The sequence below is a fragment of the Aphis gossypii genome, chromosome 3, assembly GCF_020184175.1.
Source record: "Aphis gossypii isolate Hap1 chromosome 3, ASM2018417v2, whole genome shotgun sequence".
NCBI classification, from domain to species: domain Eukaryota; kingdom Metazoa; phylum Arthropoda; class Insecta; order Hemiptera; family Aphididae; genus Aphis; species Aphis gossypii.
In genome coordinates, this window is record NC_065532.1 from 9,685,646 (window position 1) to 9,703,644 (window position 17,999).

The window sequence follows — 17,999 nt, forward strand, 5'->3', positions numbered from 1 at the left end:
AATTAAGTTTTCTATCAAAAGATTCGCAGCAGTATGGTATGCATTCATTCTAAGCTAGATGGAAATTCTTACAACATTTTCGTTGGAAAACTACAGCCATTGCAGACCTGCTAGACTTTACACCATCCTATGCCTGTACGTACCATTCGAACAGTTGTATAGGAAACTATAAATCGTACACTTTATTTTAATCGATCCATGCCTTGTCTTTTAGTCGTTTTATTTACTTCCGCCCTAAAAAAATTTCACACCAGTTATAGTCACGTAAGAAATCACGGAGATAACGGATATTCGATTGATATGTTATTATCAGATTACCGGTTTTATGTAGATGCACACGTATTATAATATTATGTATAATGTTATATTACATTTTATCGGTAATGGGTGTTATGTTACATTTCGAACATTTGTTTACGGTTTCGCGGGTTCAAGGTCTATCGTTACACGACGTTTATTTTTGATTTCGAAAACAATATTTCAAGTACTGTTATAACGATATAGATGTATTATGATATATTTATGTAATATTGTGTGCTTACGAACCTGGTACAAAATTGTGAATTTTTTCAGTTCACGTTCGCGACGCGAGAACGAACCGTCGTCCGAATACTGAGTACCTATAGTGTTTTGTGATAAGGTCAAACCACTCGTATCTACATAATATTATGTACTACAGCATGTTTGTAAGTTTATAACAATATTCATCATAATTTCGTTCGATTACAGCAGTTTTTATATAAGTAATAATAATAATTGTAATAGTAGCTTAGCTTTTAATGCACTCTCAGACCTTAAAAAATGCGTTTAAAATCCCAACAAATTATAACATAATTTATATAACCCTTAAGATAAACTATAAGTGCACTAAAATATATGCATTTAATATTTTTTAAATTAAACAAGTCAAACTAGCCTATGATAAATTATTAATTTAGATCGATATGTATAGGTAGGTACTAATAAACCTTAACAGTTATACAGCCTGTGTAAAATGAAGATTATTATCTATAATTCATAAGACATGGTGCTTATAAAGAAATGTTATAATTAGTGGAATTCGTTATAATGAAACAGCAGGCATAACAGATAAAACATCAACAAGGCCAAAAAATAAAATCAAAACATACAAAATACAAAATTCGAATCGATTGTTACATAATTCGAACTTTTTGCAAGGAAAGCTGCAATATCGCGTGCAACAGATGAGCAGTCTTGTTTTGTTCGCGTGAAAAACGTAAGTAAAAATAAGAAAGGAAATCATCGGCAATAGTTTCGATTTTTTTTCCAAAAATAAAATTTAAGACTCCTTAACTTTTTTTTCTAGTGTATCGACGACATTGCCCGCGGGACTGCTTGCGCGTAAAAATTGAGACTTCTAGTAAGTGCGAATTTGACGGGAGGGAGGAGCGCACCGGTTTGGAGGAAGAGTGGATCGCAAACGGTGACGAAATTTCGCGCGGGAAAGGCTTCCGAGGTCGCACCGGCAACCGACCAAGTATTGTTGTTTATTGTAATACTAACATTAATACGACGACGGTTGGTCGCGGCATACTATGTCGCGTTCGCGATCATTATTTGAAACTCGCCGCCGCGTGCCTCTTCGATAATGCGATTGCGCCGGTCCTCCGCGATTCTTCTTATTTAAAAAACGCGCGGTCGTTACATACACATGATAATATATAATAATATTATACTACATTTATTTTTTGCCGATAAAAATATAAAACGGACGTCGATCTAAATAGATTAAAATACATGTACATAACATTATTATATATGATTATAACATAATATTACGTTTTACAATCGTTTTTTGTCGATTTTCTTATTCTTTTATCTTATTCTCATACATTCTTGTTCGTCTCCTTCGCCTTCCTCGAATCTGACGCAAGCCGACCGTCCGGTTAGGTCATCTCATAAGTGCGGTCACCACCATCATTCCAATTGCGCTTTTATATATTATTATTATAATACACACACACACACACATAACAATAATACATTCTTTGGGAATAATGCGATTTATCAACAACGTTAATATCATACTATAATCATAATCGTCTGAAGCTACCGCCGAGTCGTCTACATACGTTCCCTCCACCGCCGGGCGATCAAAGGCTGATAATATTATAATATTATCATAAGCCGCATCGCATTAATCGCCGAAGACGATTATCGATCGGAACAGACGACAATCTCGCGTCAGTCTTCCGCCGACTGTCGCACCACTCGCCCGCGGAGCATAACAGTCGACTGCAACATATAATATTATAACAATAACAATCGGTAAGTAATCATGATATTACGTATTATACTGTACCACGTTCTATTATTTCTTATGCCTCGCCAAATTCACTTTTCGAATTTTGCAGTCGTATAATATAATGCGATCATCGGATGAAACCTCCGCAACAGTGCAGTTCTGGACGTTGCAGGATAATTCATAGAATACGACGCATTTTATTTTAAAATATTTTCATTTTTTTGACTAATTATACCGTCATAGCTTCGATTTCCAAAAAGTCCATATATTATTATAATTATTATAACGTCGTTTATTCATCGCATGGAAAAATTAAATATTTAAATATTTTACATAATATGTTCTTGTTTGTGTGTTGCCTACACGCGGAAGCTGTTTTACGCTTTCGTTTTTATAATGACATCGGTGTAAGTATATATTATTATACTTCTATATAAATAATTATTAGAAATCATAATATTATTCCGATGTTTTTCTTTCGTAAATTTACTAAACGAAAATGACAGTAATAATATAATAACATTACATTACGCCTGTCCGTGAATACATAGATATTATAATAGTAGATAGATAGCTCTCGAACAGTATGTCGTTCAATAATAATTATTATAATTAAGTTTATTGTTCTTCGTTTTCAATAAACTCGGTGTACAATAGTTGTAACGGGATCACGTTTCACCATAAGCGCGTTTATTAATCGCACACTGACTACCGAGTCCAAACAAATAGATCGGATCATTCTATTCGACCTGCCGCTAATATTATTATATTTAAGTACCTACGTTTTACAATCGTACCTGTATAGACTATAGATATTATTTGGGTGAGGCATTGCTTATGCATAAAATATTTTTTATGTACGAAATCGTAAATTATATTTTATCAAACTATTCCAATATTTTCTTCATTCGAATGGTCTATGGGCTCCTAGATATTATAATACATCGATGAACCGAAATTTAAAATTTAAAATTGCTGGTATTCAGTGTTACATTGTAAACAAGTGCGGAGAGCATTGAACTTCAAAAGTCCTGTTTGAGATGTTTATTTTTCATTTTGTTATTTTTTATTTATCCTGTGATTTTATCGACTTTTATAAGAATTTCATTTAGAATTGAATTTATAAAAGTACTAGGTATATTGTGTGGTCTAACTTTCGGACCGAGACACACTGCTCCAGAGTTACTGAGTATAACTACTGTAGTAGTTTATACTATAAGAGGTTAAGTTGTTATTTTGGAATTTTAAGTTAACTTATATGTTAATTTGTTAATATAATATTTATATATATATATATACATATATAAACTGAATAATATGTTACGTAAAACGTCGAAATAACTTAGCAATGTTACACGTGAATAATACTAATGCATAAAATATTATTATCGGTTCGTTTTTTATTTAAATTGTTTATTTTAATAAGCTTTAATTAATTGATCTAGAGCAGTTGACATAACACAAGTGAATCACACGTGGGACAAATAATAACAAACACTTCGTCTGTCAGCTGTTAAAGTACAACTAGATAGGCGCACAACCGTTGGTTATTGAATATTTGGTAGGTACCCTATTGGTTAATAAACTATTCCTCTGAGTACTGAATTATAATTATTTACCGGGAGTTCAGTTTGGATTTGTGTCATATCTCAAACAGTTTGTACATACTGCGTAGATATAACAATATTACAATACCTATGGTAGATACTTCAGTGCGCCTTGTCAGGTTGAAAGTAAAGTGTTTGTTCTCTAAACAATACCATAGCACATTGGAATGTAAACATATACAAATCGATAAAACAGAGTAATTATTTTAATGTCCTTAAAATTCGTACAAATTAATCAATCGTAGTCAGCTTCTGACTAAATTGTAAAAAAGACATTATATAGGAAACGAGTATTGTCGTTAAAATAATTTAATATTCTGGCCACTGCAGACCAGTGACTACAACTATAACTTATAATATCTTGTATTCAAATTTTAAATATCACGATGAAAACATCGATAATAATAAATCGGGATACAGCTATTACAACACTATAGATACAGACAGTTATAACAAAATGTTTTTTTTTTTTATTACACTGAATATTTTTATTATTTATTATATCCAAGTATTTCAATTGAATAACGCGTTTACCGATAAAACATATTCGTATAATCGTATATAATATAATTATTAAAATATCTCTTTTGTGCCGTGAACTATGATCTGCAGTTAGGTTTTAAATTTTAATAAAAAATACCAATAATGGTAAAATATAAAATGTACCTAAAATCCATACACAAAACATGTGCAAACCATGTGGATTTCAATAAAATGCTCGATGAGAAAATCAAATTAATACGCGTGTATAATATAGTGATCAATAACTAAAAAAGGTTGTATTGGACATAGGTAAATAAAAAATGAATTATTATTTATTGAGAATACATTTTTAAAAGTAAATTACGCTTGATAAAAAAAAAATCACTGTGTATACTAATTAGTCATAACTATTAATAACTATAATGATATTACACTATCATTATCATAATTTTGTATACACTAAGCTGGGTATATCAATTAAATTAATGGTAATGTACAACTTGATATACTCCGGATATTATTTCCTCAGGTATTTTTCCCTTTCTGCTATAATTTTCTATGAATATTTTTACTAATTATTTTTTACTTTGGATGTTTTTCTGATTCATTGTATAAAATAAATTAGTATAATACCCTGCAATACCTACGTGCCGTACTCAGTTACTCCACTGATAGAGGGTTTTAAATAGTTTTTAGTGATTTAATTTTTATTTTTGTAATTAAAAAAATAAAAACTTTTACCAGCAATTATTAGAGACATCATTTATACTATATAATGTAGAAGTTATCGTTATTAAATAATTATTTTATTAATACATATAGCCATATAGGTAAACACAAATTTATTTTAAATATTGTAACTGCGTTTGTGTTAAATATATAAGGTATGAATGGTATTATTAATATTTTCATGAATATAATAGCATAGTTTTTTTTTTAATGAATTTCATAATACTTTTAGTTTTTACTTAAAATAGACAAAAACATTAAATGATAATGTAAGGTTATTTATAAGTATAATTAATAATAATTATTAATCGCTATGCAAAATTTATATTTTTTCTAAGATTTAAAGTTTAAATTACATTTAATAACTAAATAATTATCCAAAGTATAACCATGCAAAATTAAATAGATTCTATATAGAGCAATCAGGATTTATCTAAGAGACTAAGAATGTTTAAATTTTAAAAGTCTTTCGATTTTTTTATAATAACATTGTAATATTTTTACTATTTCACTAAATATTTTTATGTTAAGCTATTTTCGAGTATAATGAGCCATATTTAATAATGTTTACGTATCACATTTTATAAACTGGAAATGCAGGCTATAGTAGGTACAGGTACTAAAAAATATATTATGAGCGGAGTATGATCACTAATTAGTGGTCACTAATCAGTAATCACAACACTATTACTTACAAGAGTATCAGTACCCTATCCTTCAAATATACAAACCAATAATTATAAGTTTAAAGCTTAATATATTTCAATAGAATATATTACAAGTTTCACTGCATTCACACTTAATATACTATGCTTAACATTTAAACTTCTGAATTTTAAAATAGTGTATTTTTTTTTCTTTAAACATTTGTAGTTTTGGATATGACAACATAAATTATATATAAGGTTATACACAAATAGTTATTTTTTTTAGTTTTTAAATAATTTATTTGCCAAACATAGTTTTTAAATGCAACGAATCATTATTAATGAAAAACAATTCGTTTAAAAATTTTAAAATAAACATTAAGTCAATTTTTTATAAAAAAAAATAAATGTCATATTAAATCTTAATTTTTTTTAGTACTATTTTTCAATTTTCAAATTTAACCATACGATTAAAATCCAATGTTAATTTGTATTAGTTATTTGTTTTAATTCAACGTCTTTACAAATTACAATGATATATTTTTGAAAAACAACCATTTAGAAATAAAAAGTATGGTATTTGTATAGTTTTACAATTACTATTTAATTATATATTGACGTAATCTGCAGTGGAAATATAATCGAGGACAAATTAAACCTCTCAAAAGTATTTCAAGCCTCCTCTCCCCTAAAATTAACTAAACAATAATGGTAATATTTTCATATTTTGTTCAAAGTTATAATAATACTAAAGCTATCTGGTACCTATACACGAATATTTTTTTTAGTAAAAATGGTACCTGCCTAAATATTTTGACTCTGCTTTCCACCCTTCAAAAAAAAAAAAAAAATCTAAATATTAGATAAGCGTGAACAGTTAATTGAGTACTGTGTGTTGTTATTATTTTAAAATCAAATCATAGATAAACAGTTAAGTTTCCTAGTAATGCATAGTTAGTTTAAATTCAACATAAATTCTATAAAAATCTTTATGTACCTATGAAAAATCGATTCTGTGTGCGCAAAAATGGGCTTTCGAACTTCAATAGCTTAAAACTAGTTTATATTATTACTTACAATGAAACATATGTACGTCTTTTCGATATTTTTAAATTGTTATAAGCTAAAAACGTATGAGAGTCATAGGTATGATATTAAATTTTGAAACCTTAGATTTTTAAATTGAAAATGTTATACATCTTTAAATGTACATTAATATGTAACTAAAAAATAATTAACAGTTTTAGGTATAGTGTTTTTTGTTTAATATTGTGAAACCATTCGAAATAATACATCATCCAATAAAACAATAATACACTTGTATATTACACTCGAATACTTAATATATCTATAGGTACAATGTAAATTATAATGCAAATTGCAAATTAATACATACTTACTTAATATGTAATAAGTACTTATATAGGGATATAAACTAATGAATTGGTGATTTTAATTCAATTATAGTATTAACGAGCTTAAAAGTTAAATTATTATAATTATTATTCTTAAGCTAATTATCTACTTACTACGAATGACGATTGACTATAATATTGACAGCTATTTATAAGCATCAATGTAAAATTACCTACTAAGAAAAGATTATTATATATTCGAGATAATATTATTATAAATGTTCAACAAATAATATTTTAAGAATTTCAAAAAAACTACTTAGTAGATATTAATCTATTTTTATTATTATTTTACTTTGTTAAAAATATCTTCATTCGTGACCATGGCCTGTAATGTTGTATAGATAAACCTTACATACCTAGTATTATTTTATAGAATATCGCCATTAAATAATAATGATTTTTAGCAATAATTTCAAGTATGTATTCATGAAACAACAAATAAAATAAATATATTTTAATGTTTTGGGTTAACATAACTTAATTAAATCGAGAGTGTAATCAGAAAAAAAAATTAATCTTTTGAGTTAGGACTGGTAATTTAAAAAAAAAAAATCATGTTTCCTAATCACATAAAAAAAACTCAACAGGTTGAATTTTTTAACTAAATTTACATAAACAGATTTGAAAAAAAATAATAAATTTAAACCTAAATTCTTATTTTAATTAAATTAATTTTTGTCATCTAAAAAAATATGGAATTGATTTTCATTTGGCCTTATATAGATGGTATTTTTTGTTATTCAATACAATAATATATTTACGTAAATAAAGAATTGAAAAAAAAAATCAAACATAAATTGAATTCATTTTGAAGCCATGATAAATATATTATTATATTATTAATAATAGGTATATTCGTGTAGTATTAACTCAATTAATTTATATGGTTTTGTCTAATAAGAAAAAACTCCTTTTATTATGAAAACTTTTTCGATCTTAAATTCTTAAAACAGCTATTTAATTATTATAATTTATAACATAAATCATATTTGTGTATAATGTGTCAAAATTATTTCACTAAAAGTTTGATATTTAGTGGACTACTGAAATATTTGACTAATCGCGTTTTAATTTAACTTTGAACTAATTAATGATCACTTTAGGAAATTATTTAATAAGTTCACAGTCTACCGGATGTCCGTAGTATAAATATATATGAATATACATGTACTTTGTGTATCATTGCAATGTTTGTCCCCACAGTGGCGTGTTTAATTTAACTTTTTTCAATGAATATTATTGATAAATGATTTCTTACACATAATTACAGGTAGCTACGACTTGCATAGTTATTAAAATTTTTAACATTTTTTGGCTTGCCTAAACTAAAAATGAATCACAATTTTTTTTCATTAGCATAATTATTAAATTGATGTTGTTTGAAACAACTAATACCTATAAGTTATAAATAACTATAGGTAAATGCATATTTTATACAGAGCTTAATAATGTATTGTGTAAATAATTTAACAATAAATAATTACCATAATTTTCATCGAGTATTCAAACAACAGTAAGATTTTTTAAAAGTTTAGTCAGGAAGTGGGTGTATAACTATCGTTGGCGGATTTGTGATAGATATATAGGTATCATATTAATATCTTAATAATTGTTGTGCACTGCAGTAATTTGATTGTTATTAGGTGGCTAAACACGGGGTACACGCTGTGGATAAACATAATATGATAATTTATTATTATTACAAGTAACCTATGTATTAATACATGAGTAGGTATTATCATTGATTAAAAATAGTACTTATAATTAACAGTATCATACATTATTACTTATTAGGTAATAGGTATTAAGTGTAATAAATGACGTAAATATTATAAATACTGAGTAGTAGTGACCAGTATAAGTATATATTATGTTACATAGGTAATGGAATTATAATATATATCTACGCGTTTTCCGTAGATAATATATTATTTAAAGTATTCAAATATTTAAAAATGCTCAAATATCATAGAAAACTTGTAAAAATACCGTAAAAAATAGGCAAGTGGGTACCGCTTTCTCTGTAGTCAACTGTATACAGTAATATTATAGGTGTCGAGTGGGTCACTTTAACAACTAATGGATGTGTTAAATTTTGATTGAATGATAAGACGTATATTATTCAATTATTACACTTTGCAATATAACCTATGTAAAAAACAATTCTGAACGGATACAGTCCGTCAACGAATATCACTAAATATATTTCATGATATTATGTTTTTAAGTATTTTAATATTGTTATAGAGAGCTCACGATTCTCAAAATTCGTACAATATATTTTTACAATGAGCACTAGTATCTATTTGGACAACCAAGGTCTGCCAAATATTGTATCGCAAATAACGAACACTAAGATCATTATAATGTTTTGTTTAACTAATCACAATGTTAATGTAAATTGCTTTATTATAGGTTAATTAAATTGTTGAAAAATTTTGTTAAAAATTTAAATTTGAATAAAAAGTCGTGCATAATAAGTAGGTATACCTTTAATATTTATAATGTTGCACACCGAGCAAAACACTTTTAATGAAAAAATGATTATACATTTTGGTTATAAATAGCTTGAAAGAGGTTCCTTTTTGCTTTTTTGAACTACAGCGAAATAAGAAATTTGATTTTATCAAAATTTAGTTATCTTTCTTTTTTCCGATTTTTTTTTAAAAAACACTGAACACTTTCAATTTTTACCTCCCAAAAGTACCAACTAGATCCAATTTACTACAATAAAAAACTACTTTCAAAGTTGAATATCAAAGCATTTTTTTTTTACTGTAAATCATATAAACAAACATAGATAGGTACTTCAGTATAAAATCAACATTAGGTTTACGTTTATCGCTCCGTTTAGAATATAAAACCAATAGTGTACAAACACAGGTGATAATAATATTATATTCTTACCTCTGAGTTTGAGAATAGATAAATTCTCTCTAATATTAAAACTAGGTAACGGACAAGTCGATTGGCTCCGCTGAAGCTGAACGCAAAATTAGTAACCAGTAACTGTACAATGTAGCGTGTGGATGATAGAGAAAACAATAATAATTAATCCTTTGACATTCTCATAAAAAATAATATAATTATTATTCATTTAATATAATAGTTAGGTATTATATTATGCGACACGCTTTGATCGGATCGATGCCATGCTGCCGTCGAGCAGATTTTCATTATAATATTATGCCGAGATAACAATAATAAAAATATATGTTATAATAATGATAATAACAATAATGTGCCGAAGCTGCAGTACTGTTATCACCTCACGACCCGTCTTATCTCGAGCGCGCGGGCGTTCCGCGTTCAAAATCTATCGTCTCTATCGAATATCGAATTATAAACATTATTATAATAGTCAATTATAATCGCTTATTGTTTCCCACCTATTAACGATTAATACTTTTTTTATTAAACATCTATTTTTAATACACTGGCTAATGATAACTTTAATTTGCGTACGTCTGACCTACATGTCGAAGTCGGACGTGCTACAATATTTTAGCGATTACCCGTAATAGTTTCGTTCGACGCGTTAAGACCGGTATTGTGTTCTGAGTGTTCGCTTTGATAACGGTCGGCCGAAAACTGTGCAGAAATTCATGGACGTTGAGTATAATATTAATATTATTTTCGCTCGTTCACCGTCGATTTATAGCGATGGTAATCAATAAGATTAATAACGTAGTTTGACTGGTTTGACACTGTCTACACGACGACAACTGTGTTGATCGTCCGTTTGGCGTATCGCTTCGAATAAATTACAACAACAACAACGGTGATGATAACGACGTGTTACACGGTAGCCGATCGATCGTGAAAATCGGATAACTGTAATTCGCATCGAAAATAATTATTGTCATAATAATAATATGTAGCAATAAAATATAATATTCGACCTCGGTCAGTCTTCTGATACGCACGACAGAAAATGGGCGGATTGTCGCGAACTTGAGTTATCGATCGACGCGGATCCATCGTAATTACAATTAAAACAATAAAATAATTTTGTATGATGTATGCGGATCAAGGATACGGTGGGTGGCGCTTTCTTTCTCGGATTGCAACTACGTCCGATCGGCTTCCCTGTTGTCAGGTACCTAACGAAACGAATAATGATCGTTACTCGTCTATTCGTCGTCGTGGTCGTCGTTAGTTCGATAGCGGTTTAGCGATTTTTTTAGACAAATAATTATTTGTACACACATACATGTGTTACATATTATGTAAATACAAACAATTACAATACGTTATTATAGTGCATATGTTGTTTGGACTGCAATTGCGTCAGAGAATGTGCGCGTTCGTTTTTAATGTTATTAAAAAAAAATTTTTTTTCCCCTAGCCATTTCAGTCTGCAACCGATGGCCGTCCGACCTGAAAACTTTACCATGAGGAATCTCGTTCGAGTCGCGTTTCTCCTGGTCGCTTGCAGTAAGTACAATGTCATCGTGCGACTCTCGTACAGTGTGTTTTAAATTAACATTAATTGATTCCTCCGACAGGTGTATCCCAGATATGTGCAAGTTTTTCCTTCAACACCAAGGATTTAGTATTGTTGGTGAATGACTCGACAACACTCACATTGACCTTAACGTGAGAACCTTGACAATGTTTTATTATTTTTATTTTTGGTTTTGTTGTCTACTTACAATATTTTTTAGTTTAATCTGACCTGTACATTTTTATTCTAGGGACAATGTATTAAGAAATACCACATTGATCCTCAGCACTAATCATAAAGATTTACTGACAACAAATGTTACCAAAATAGAAGTCACTAATTCTACAGGTACAAATGTTTGGCCAGTTGAGTTGTTTGGTCATGACGCCGGCCACGACTTACTAAAAGTTGATGCATTTCCTCCTTCCATAAAGTAATAAAATCTATGAATTATATTTTAATTAATGTATTACATTTTAAGTATTCAACATCAAGTGAAGTTATAGTTTAAGAATCTGTAAAATTATATTATTAAGTCATTGATTTATTTATAAAGAAAATAGTTCATTTATGAAAAAGTTATTCTGGCAAGAAGCCTATTTTTAAATGTATTATTCAATTTTTAGAGTATCCAGTACTGCACAGTGTACTTATATATTATTATTATTATTTGTTATTCATCCTTGACATAAGTCTGTTGCAGATTGCCTTCAGCAATTATATTATATTGCTCAACAATACAATTACTATTACCTTACACTTAATGATTTATTTAACAGAGGTGGTTAGAAAAGTAGTTTTAACATAACATAGGTATTGATTATTTTTAATTTAATGTATTTTCATGAAAACATTAAAATTAGAAATTTTAAACCATATTAAAAATAATAATAATAATAATTTCTCTATTATGAAATCTAAATATTAAATAATACCTTAACATGTTTTCATAAATTAATAACAAAACCAATTTATACCTATTGGATACTTATAAATAAATATTTCACATATCCAAATACTCTTAACAACAAAAAAACAAATTATATGTATTTCATTTTAAGCAGTTTATTATTAATTTCATGCACTTTTAATTACAATATAATTACATTTTTAAAGTTAGATTTTTTTGTTTTTTTGTTTTTGCACAGTTATATTTTATATTATTGTATTATAATGTTTGTGTTATTACAGATGCAGTGATGCTTTTGTTAGAGTAACTCTTCAACATTCAAATGAATTGGCTTTATTCAGTGTTATTGTTGGATGGGTTTATTTTGTTGCATGGTCAATATCATTTTATCCTCAGATGTATGAAAACTGGAGACGGAAAAGGTAACATATACTAAAGTGTTTTTTAACAAATATAACAATAATATTATCAATAATGTGTAATTTATTATATAAGAATTATATAAAAATATATAGTTAGTTAATAGTTATATTATAAGAAAAAATGAGAAAAAATATACATTTTTATGGATTATAATTTATAACTATGTAATATCTGACTCAATTTATTAATAATTTCAAAATATTAGAAGTATTATTATTGTTCGTTCTTTTGGAATTTGTCTAAGAACAAACCACTTTTCTAGTATAGTATGTATATTTTAATTTGTACAAAGTATTATTACTATAATCTTTATCAATATTTCATTGCTTTTTGATAATTGTTATCATGGGTAAAATAATCATTCAATCTTTTTTATTGGTTATATTTATCATAATTGAACATACTATTATATATTTATGTTGGTTCTGTATAATATACCTACTATTATTAATATGCTTATTTTTATTAGATTAGTTATATGCAACTAATTTTTAATAAAATATGACCCTACTTCAGTACAATATATACTACCGATAAAATAAAATTAGTAAAAGTGGATTTATCCCTTTCTATAGTAAGTGACTCAAATGTTTTGTGGACATCTTATGTAATATACTATATTATAGTATGGCCTCCTAGGTAGATATTATTACAGACACTCTCCCAAGAAGCCTCATTTTAATTTACATAACATACTTTATAATTTAAAAATGTATAATAGTTAATATTTTAACAAACTACAATTTTGTAATTTAACATTTTTGAACTAAAAAAAAAAATTGTATTGTGTTAAGAAATATTTTATTATTCATTTTTTAATGGTAATTACTTTATATTTGGTGAAGTATTAATCTATTCTGCACGGTAAACATCCGTTGGACAGCATATTATGTTTAATTTATGAGTGTTATAACGGTTGACAACTTATTAAAAATTCAATGATTTTAAGTAAAAACTTAAACTTTAATGCTCTAATACCGAATAGGTATTTAAGTTTATTTTGGTTGTTTCATTGAAAGATCTCATCCTATATAATGAAAAATTATTAGCAGATATAGGTTGTCGGAAAAATTTTGTATTTTGGTTTTTATTAATCCTGTGCAATAATAATAAAGATATCTACATATTGTATTATTCATATTTTTATTCCAAACAGTATTTATAAAATTAAATCTTCAATTATGTAAACAATTTAATTCTTCAAAAATTTTAATTTGAAATGTTTAATTTTTATTATGTAGTTTTTCATATTATTGATAATTTTTAACATTATGCAGCACACACAGCTTAAATTAAAATATAATTAGTACATTAATAATTTGTATATTATTTTTTAGTGTTGTAGGTTTAAATTTTGACTTCATTGCATTGAACTTGGTTGGATTTATTTTATATTCCATGTTCAACGTTGGCCTGTGGATACCTGAAATTGAAGTAATATTATTAATCGATATTTTTTGATCGCCTTTTATTTACCTTTTTGTATTTTTTGTTTAAATAGAAAGATTACATTTCCCGAAATCCTCGAGGACTAAATCCAGTTCAATTAAATGACATATTCTTTTCTATTCATGCTGTATTTGCTACTTTGATAACTGTGATCCAATGTTATTGCTATGAGGTAACTTTTAGTTAATATTGTTTCATGAAAATACTTATGCAAATATATTATCATTATTATCATATTATTGCATCACAAAACATGTATGTTATGTAATTAATTTGGCTAATAAATGTCCTGTTTTATTATTAAATATTTATATTATATTTTGCAGAAAGGTGATCAACAGGTTTCTCGAACAGCTAAATCAATCATGTCATTCTATGGATTAATAATTGCCGTACTATTAGTTCTTGTATATTTACAAAAAATAGTGTGGTTGGACTTCCTTTATTATTGCTCATATATCAAGTTGACCATAACGCTCATCAAATACATTCCACAAGTATGTGTTACACTCTTCCTCTAAAAATATGCAAACCAGTTATTAAATAGAATGCTCAATTGGTTTTTGTCAACAACATAAAGCATGCCTTGTGAAATCATTTATTTTCACATCTTTATTATAGCTGTTTGGAACGCATTCCACACCTTAATATATATATTATTCAACATTTTGTGATAAATCATAACTTACTAAAATAAACATCTCTATAACTTAATATTATTATTAGATAGATCATTGTTATCGAAAATCTATAATTTAATACATATTTAAATTTATTTTGGGTTTTAAAATATATTCAAATACTAGTATAATGAAATAATATTAAATAGCCTATGATTATCTTATACTGTTTGTGTCTTACAATATAAATAAATAATTTCTAGGCGGTAATGAATTATAAGCGTAAAAGTACAATTGGTTGGAGTATTGGCAACATATTCTTGGATTTTACAGGAGGAATACTTAGCATATTACAGATGATTATTAACGCTTACAATTACAGTAATTTTATTTATTATTATTATTTTATTTTTTATGCTTGTAAATTAATCAACATTTTATTTCATTGTAGATGACTGGGCCTCAGTTTTTGGCGATCCAACCAAATTTGGTTTGGGTTTGCTTTCAGTGATTTTCGACATACTATTCTTCTTACAACATTATGTATTCTACAGGTATGTGCCACGTTTGATATTTTGCATTGTGCATGTTGTAGCTTATTGCATGTTTACTGTACTATAGCCACCGTCTGCTTTTTGAGAAAAAATCATTTAAGAATAATTGGAAAATGTAACCCATGTCTTGCAAATGGTTCTGGTGATATAATGATTATCAAAATGAATGTACACTTAATGAATCTTCTTATTCTTTAATATTTTCAGTCCGAAGAGTTCGAAAATATATGATCTCACAGGTTGCACGTAATTTTAGTATTGAAATTATAAATATTTTTTATTTTTTTTTTATTATTATTATTATTTCTATTATTATTATTAGTATATTTATGTAGTATAACATGTAAATTTTAATTTATAAATTTAACTTAATCAACTGAGTTAATGTGAATAATGATATTTTATTTAAAAAAATCATTAATATTAATATTATTGTATTGTGTTCAAACATATGTTTTTGTTTATTATTATTCAATTTATATTGAAAACAATTATAAAATCACATACGCTCATTTGTATGCTTTTTAGTTTATTCATCACTACTCGTTTTTTCCTTAGATCAGTTCTTTATGCTTTTAATTTAGATATGTACAACATTTTGATTAATAATATTTCTAAGGCTTAAAAACATTTCAGAGCATTAGTATTTTTCTTCAAAAATAAAAAACAAAAAAAAAACAACAATGTATCACTTAAATATTTTAAGCATACAAATATTGTTATTTATTATTGTTATTGTTATTGTTATTGTTTTTTTTTTCTAGTGGAGTAAACTATGCAGAATTTGAAAGTTATAATGAGGTAGAAGTGGAGGATGAGGTTACTAATTCAGAAGAGCATCCTAAACCAACTGATAAATCAGATGACCAGATATGTTAAAAACAAAATTATTATTTTGACTGTAGACTTTGATTAATCTCAGTCATTAGTTTGATTATGTTAAACATTATAATCGCATAGGTATATCCAAACAAGACTGAACATAATATCTACTTAACACCAAAGTTATTTTAAGATTTATTTATTTATTTATTTTTGTACAATATTTATACCATGTTTTATACTTATATTTTAATAACTAATTTATACAAAAATGTGAAATACCACTTTTTATAGGAAAACATAATTTTTTAGATTGAAACTTCTATTTATAGAGATTATGGTGCTCGGCTATTTTCAAAGCCACCCCTAATGTGCACCTAATTCCTGCCACTAATAATGCAATAACTATTATATTATTATATATTACATACTATTTTATGATAAACACACTCAAACCACTGAAAAGTATTCAAGGTATTTATTACCATAGTAATAATTGTATGATTATTGATTCTATTTACGAAATAATGGAATAATAAGTTTTGTAAATGTAAATACTGTATCATACTATCATATTATACACCTATATAGCTACTTAATACCTGCAACTATACTAGATAGCAGATACTAACTATTATACATTAACCATGAGGCATGAATTAATAATTACTAATTAGTGTTAATTGAATATATGATAGTATGATACAATAATTAAATTATTAGATTTTGGTTTGTGGTAACATTAAATGTATCGACATTTACTGATTATATTTTTTTATAAATATATTTATAAGAATCCATTAGTATACATAATTAATAATAGTGTATTAGTGTTTATAGTTGGCACACAAAATATATTAAACGTATATTTTGTTTTTTTTATTTATTTGCGTAGTACTAATAAGCAATATTAGAACTATTAGAATCTAAACAATTAGAAATATAAATTTTATTTACCTGAGACTGAAAGCAACGAATAATTATAAGTTATAGTTCAGTAGGTATACACATTACACACTGTCATGAAGTATACCTATATTGTATAATTTATTTCATTTTTTCATATTTGAATTTAGTTACTTATTATACACTCCAATACTCAATTATAATTTATCAGTATATAATAAAATAATATTTTATATATCAGAGTCATGATCGAACTTAATAATTATTTCTACACTTGCAATGAAAAAAATTATATTTTATATTACTAATTTCAATTATTCAACTGTAAAGTTCTAGTGTACATTAATTGTTGATAAACTGTGTGCCGATTTTACTGCTGAACATTTCTCATCACTACACAGTGTAGATTGTTAAAAATCCCTTTGATGAAAACATTGTAAGCGTGTCAATAAATCATTATCATATGGTTTTGTCAGACAATTAGGGTTTAAAATCTAAATTCTATTTTTTTGTTTACTACAGTGAAGAAAATAAGTATGCAGTAATATATCCAGAAAATGCCTCGATGAATCTAAGATCTTATCCCCATTTTATGAAAATGGTCAATTTAATAATATGTACCTATTCCATATTATAATTGGTATGGTCATAGCTATCTTACACTTAAAGGAATCTTAAATTTAAGAATTTGGGATTGTAATTCATAATAATAGTTAAG

General features: G+C 26.7%; 1 protein-coding gene across 5 annotated transcripts; it reads left to right on the plus strand.

Annotated features, from left to right (window-relative positions):
* The first annotated feature begins 592 nt into the window (after positions 1-592).
* Positions 593-17,527, plus strand: LOC114126607 (cystinosin homolog). 5 transcript variants are annotated; one of them, XM_050202633.1, is made up of 13 exons: positions 593-686; positions 953-1,237; positions 1,328-2,289; positions 11,499-11,587; positions 11,659-11,749; positions 11,848-12,030; positions 12,789-12,929; positions 14,268-14,364; positions 14,432-14,551; positions 14,706-14,876; positions 15,263-15,380; positions 15,451-15,553; positions 16,318-17,527. In XM_050202633.1, the coding sequence occupies exons 4-13, from the start codon at positions 11,518-11,520 to the stop codon at positions 16,430-16,432; spliced, it is 1,209 nt and encodes a 402-aa protein (XP_050058590.1). In that variant the 5' UTR covers positions 593-686; positions 953-1,237; positions 1,328-2,289; positions 11,499-11,517; the 3' UTR covers positions 16,433-17,527. The 5 variants fall into 5 exon arrangements, with proteins under 5 accessions (XP_050058590.1, XP_050058587.1, XP_050058588.1 ...); XM_050202630.1 differs by lacking the exons at positions 593-686; positions 953-1,237; positions 1,328-2,289 and adding an exon at positions 10,471-11,249; XM_050202631.1 differs by lacking the exons at positions 593-686; positions 953-1,237; positions 1,328-2,289; positions 16,318-17,527 and adding exons at positions 10,472-11,249; positions 15,621-16,067.
* The last annotated feature ends 472 nt before the right edge of the window (positions 17,528-17,999 follow it).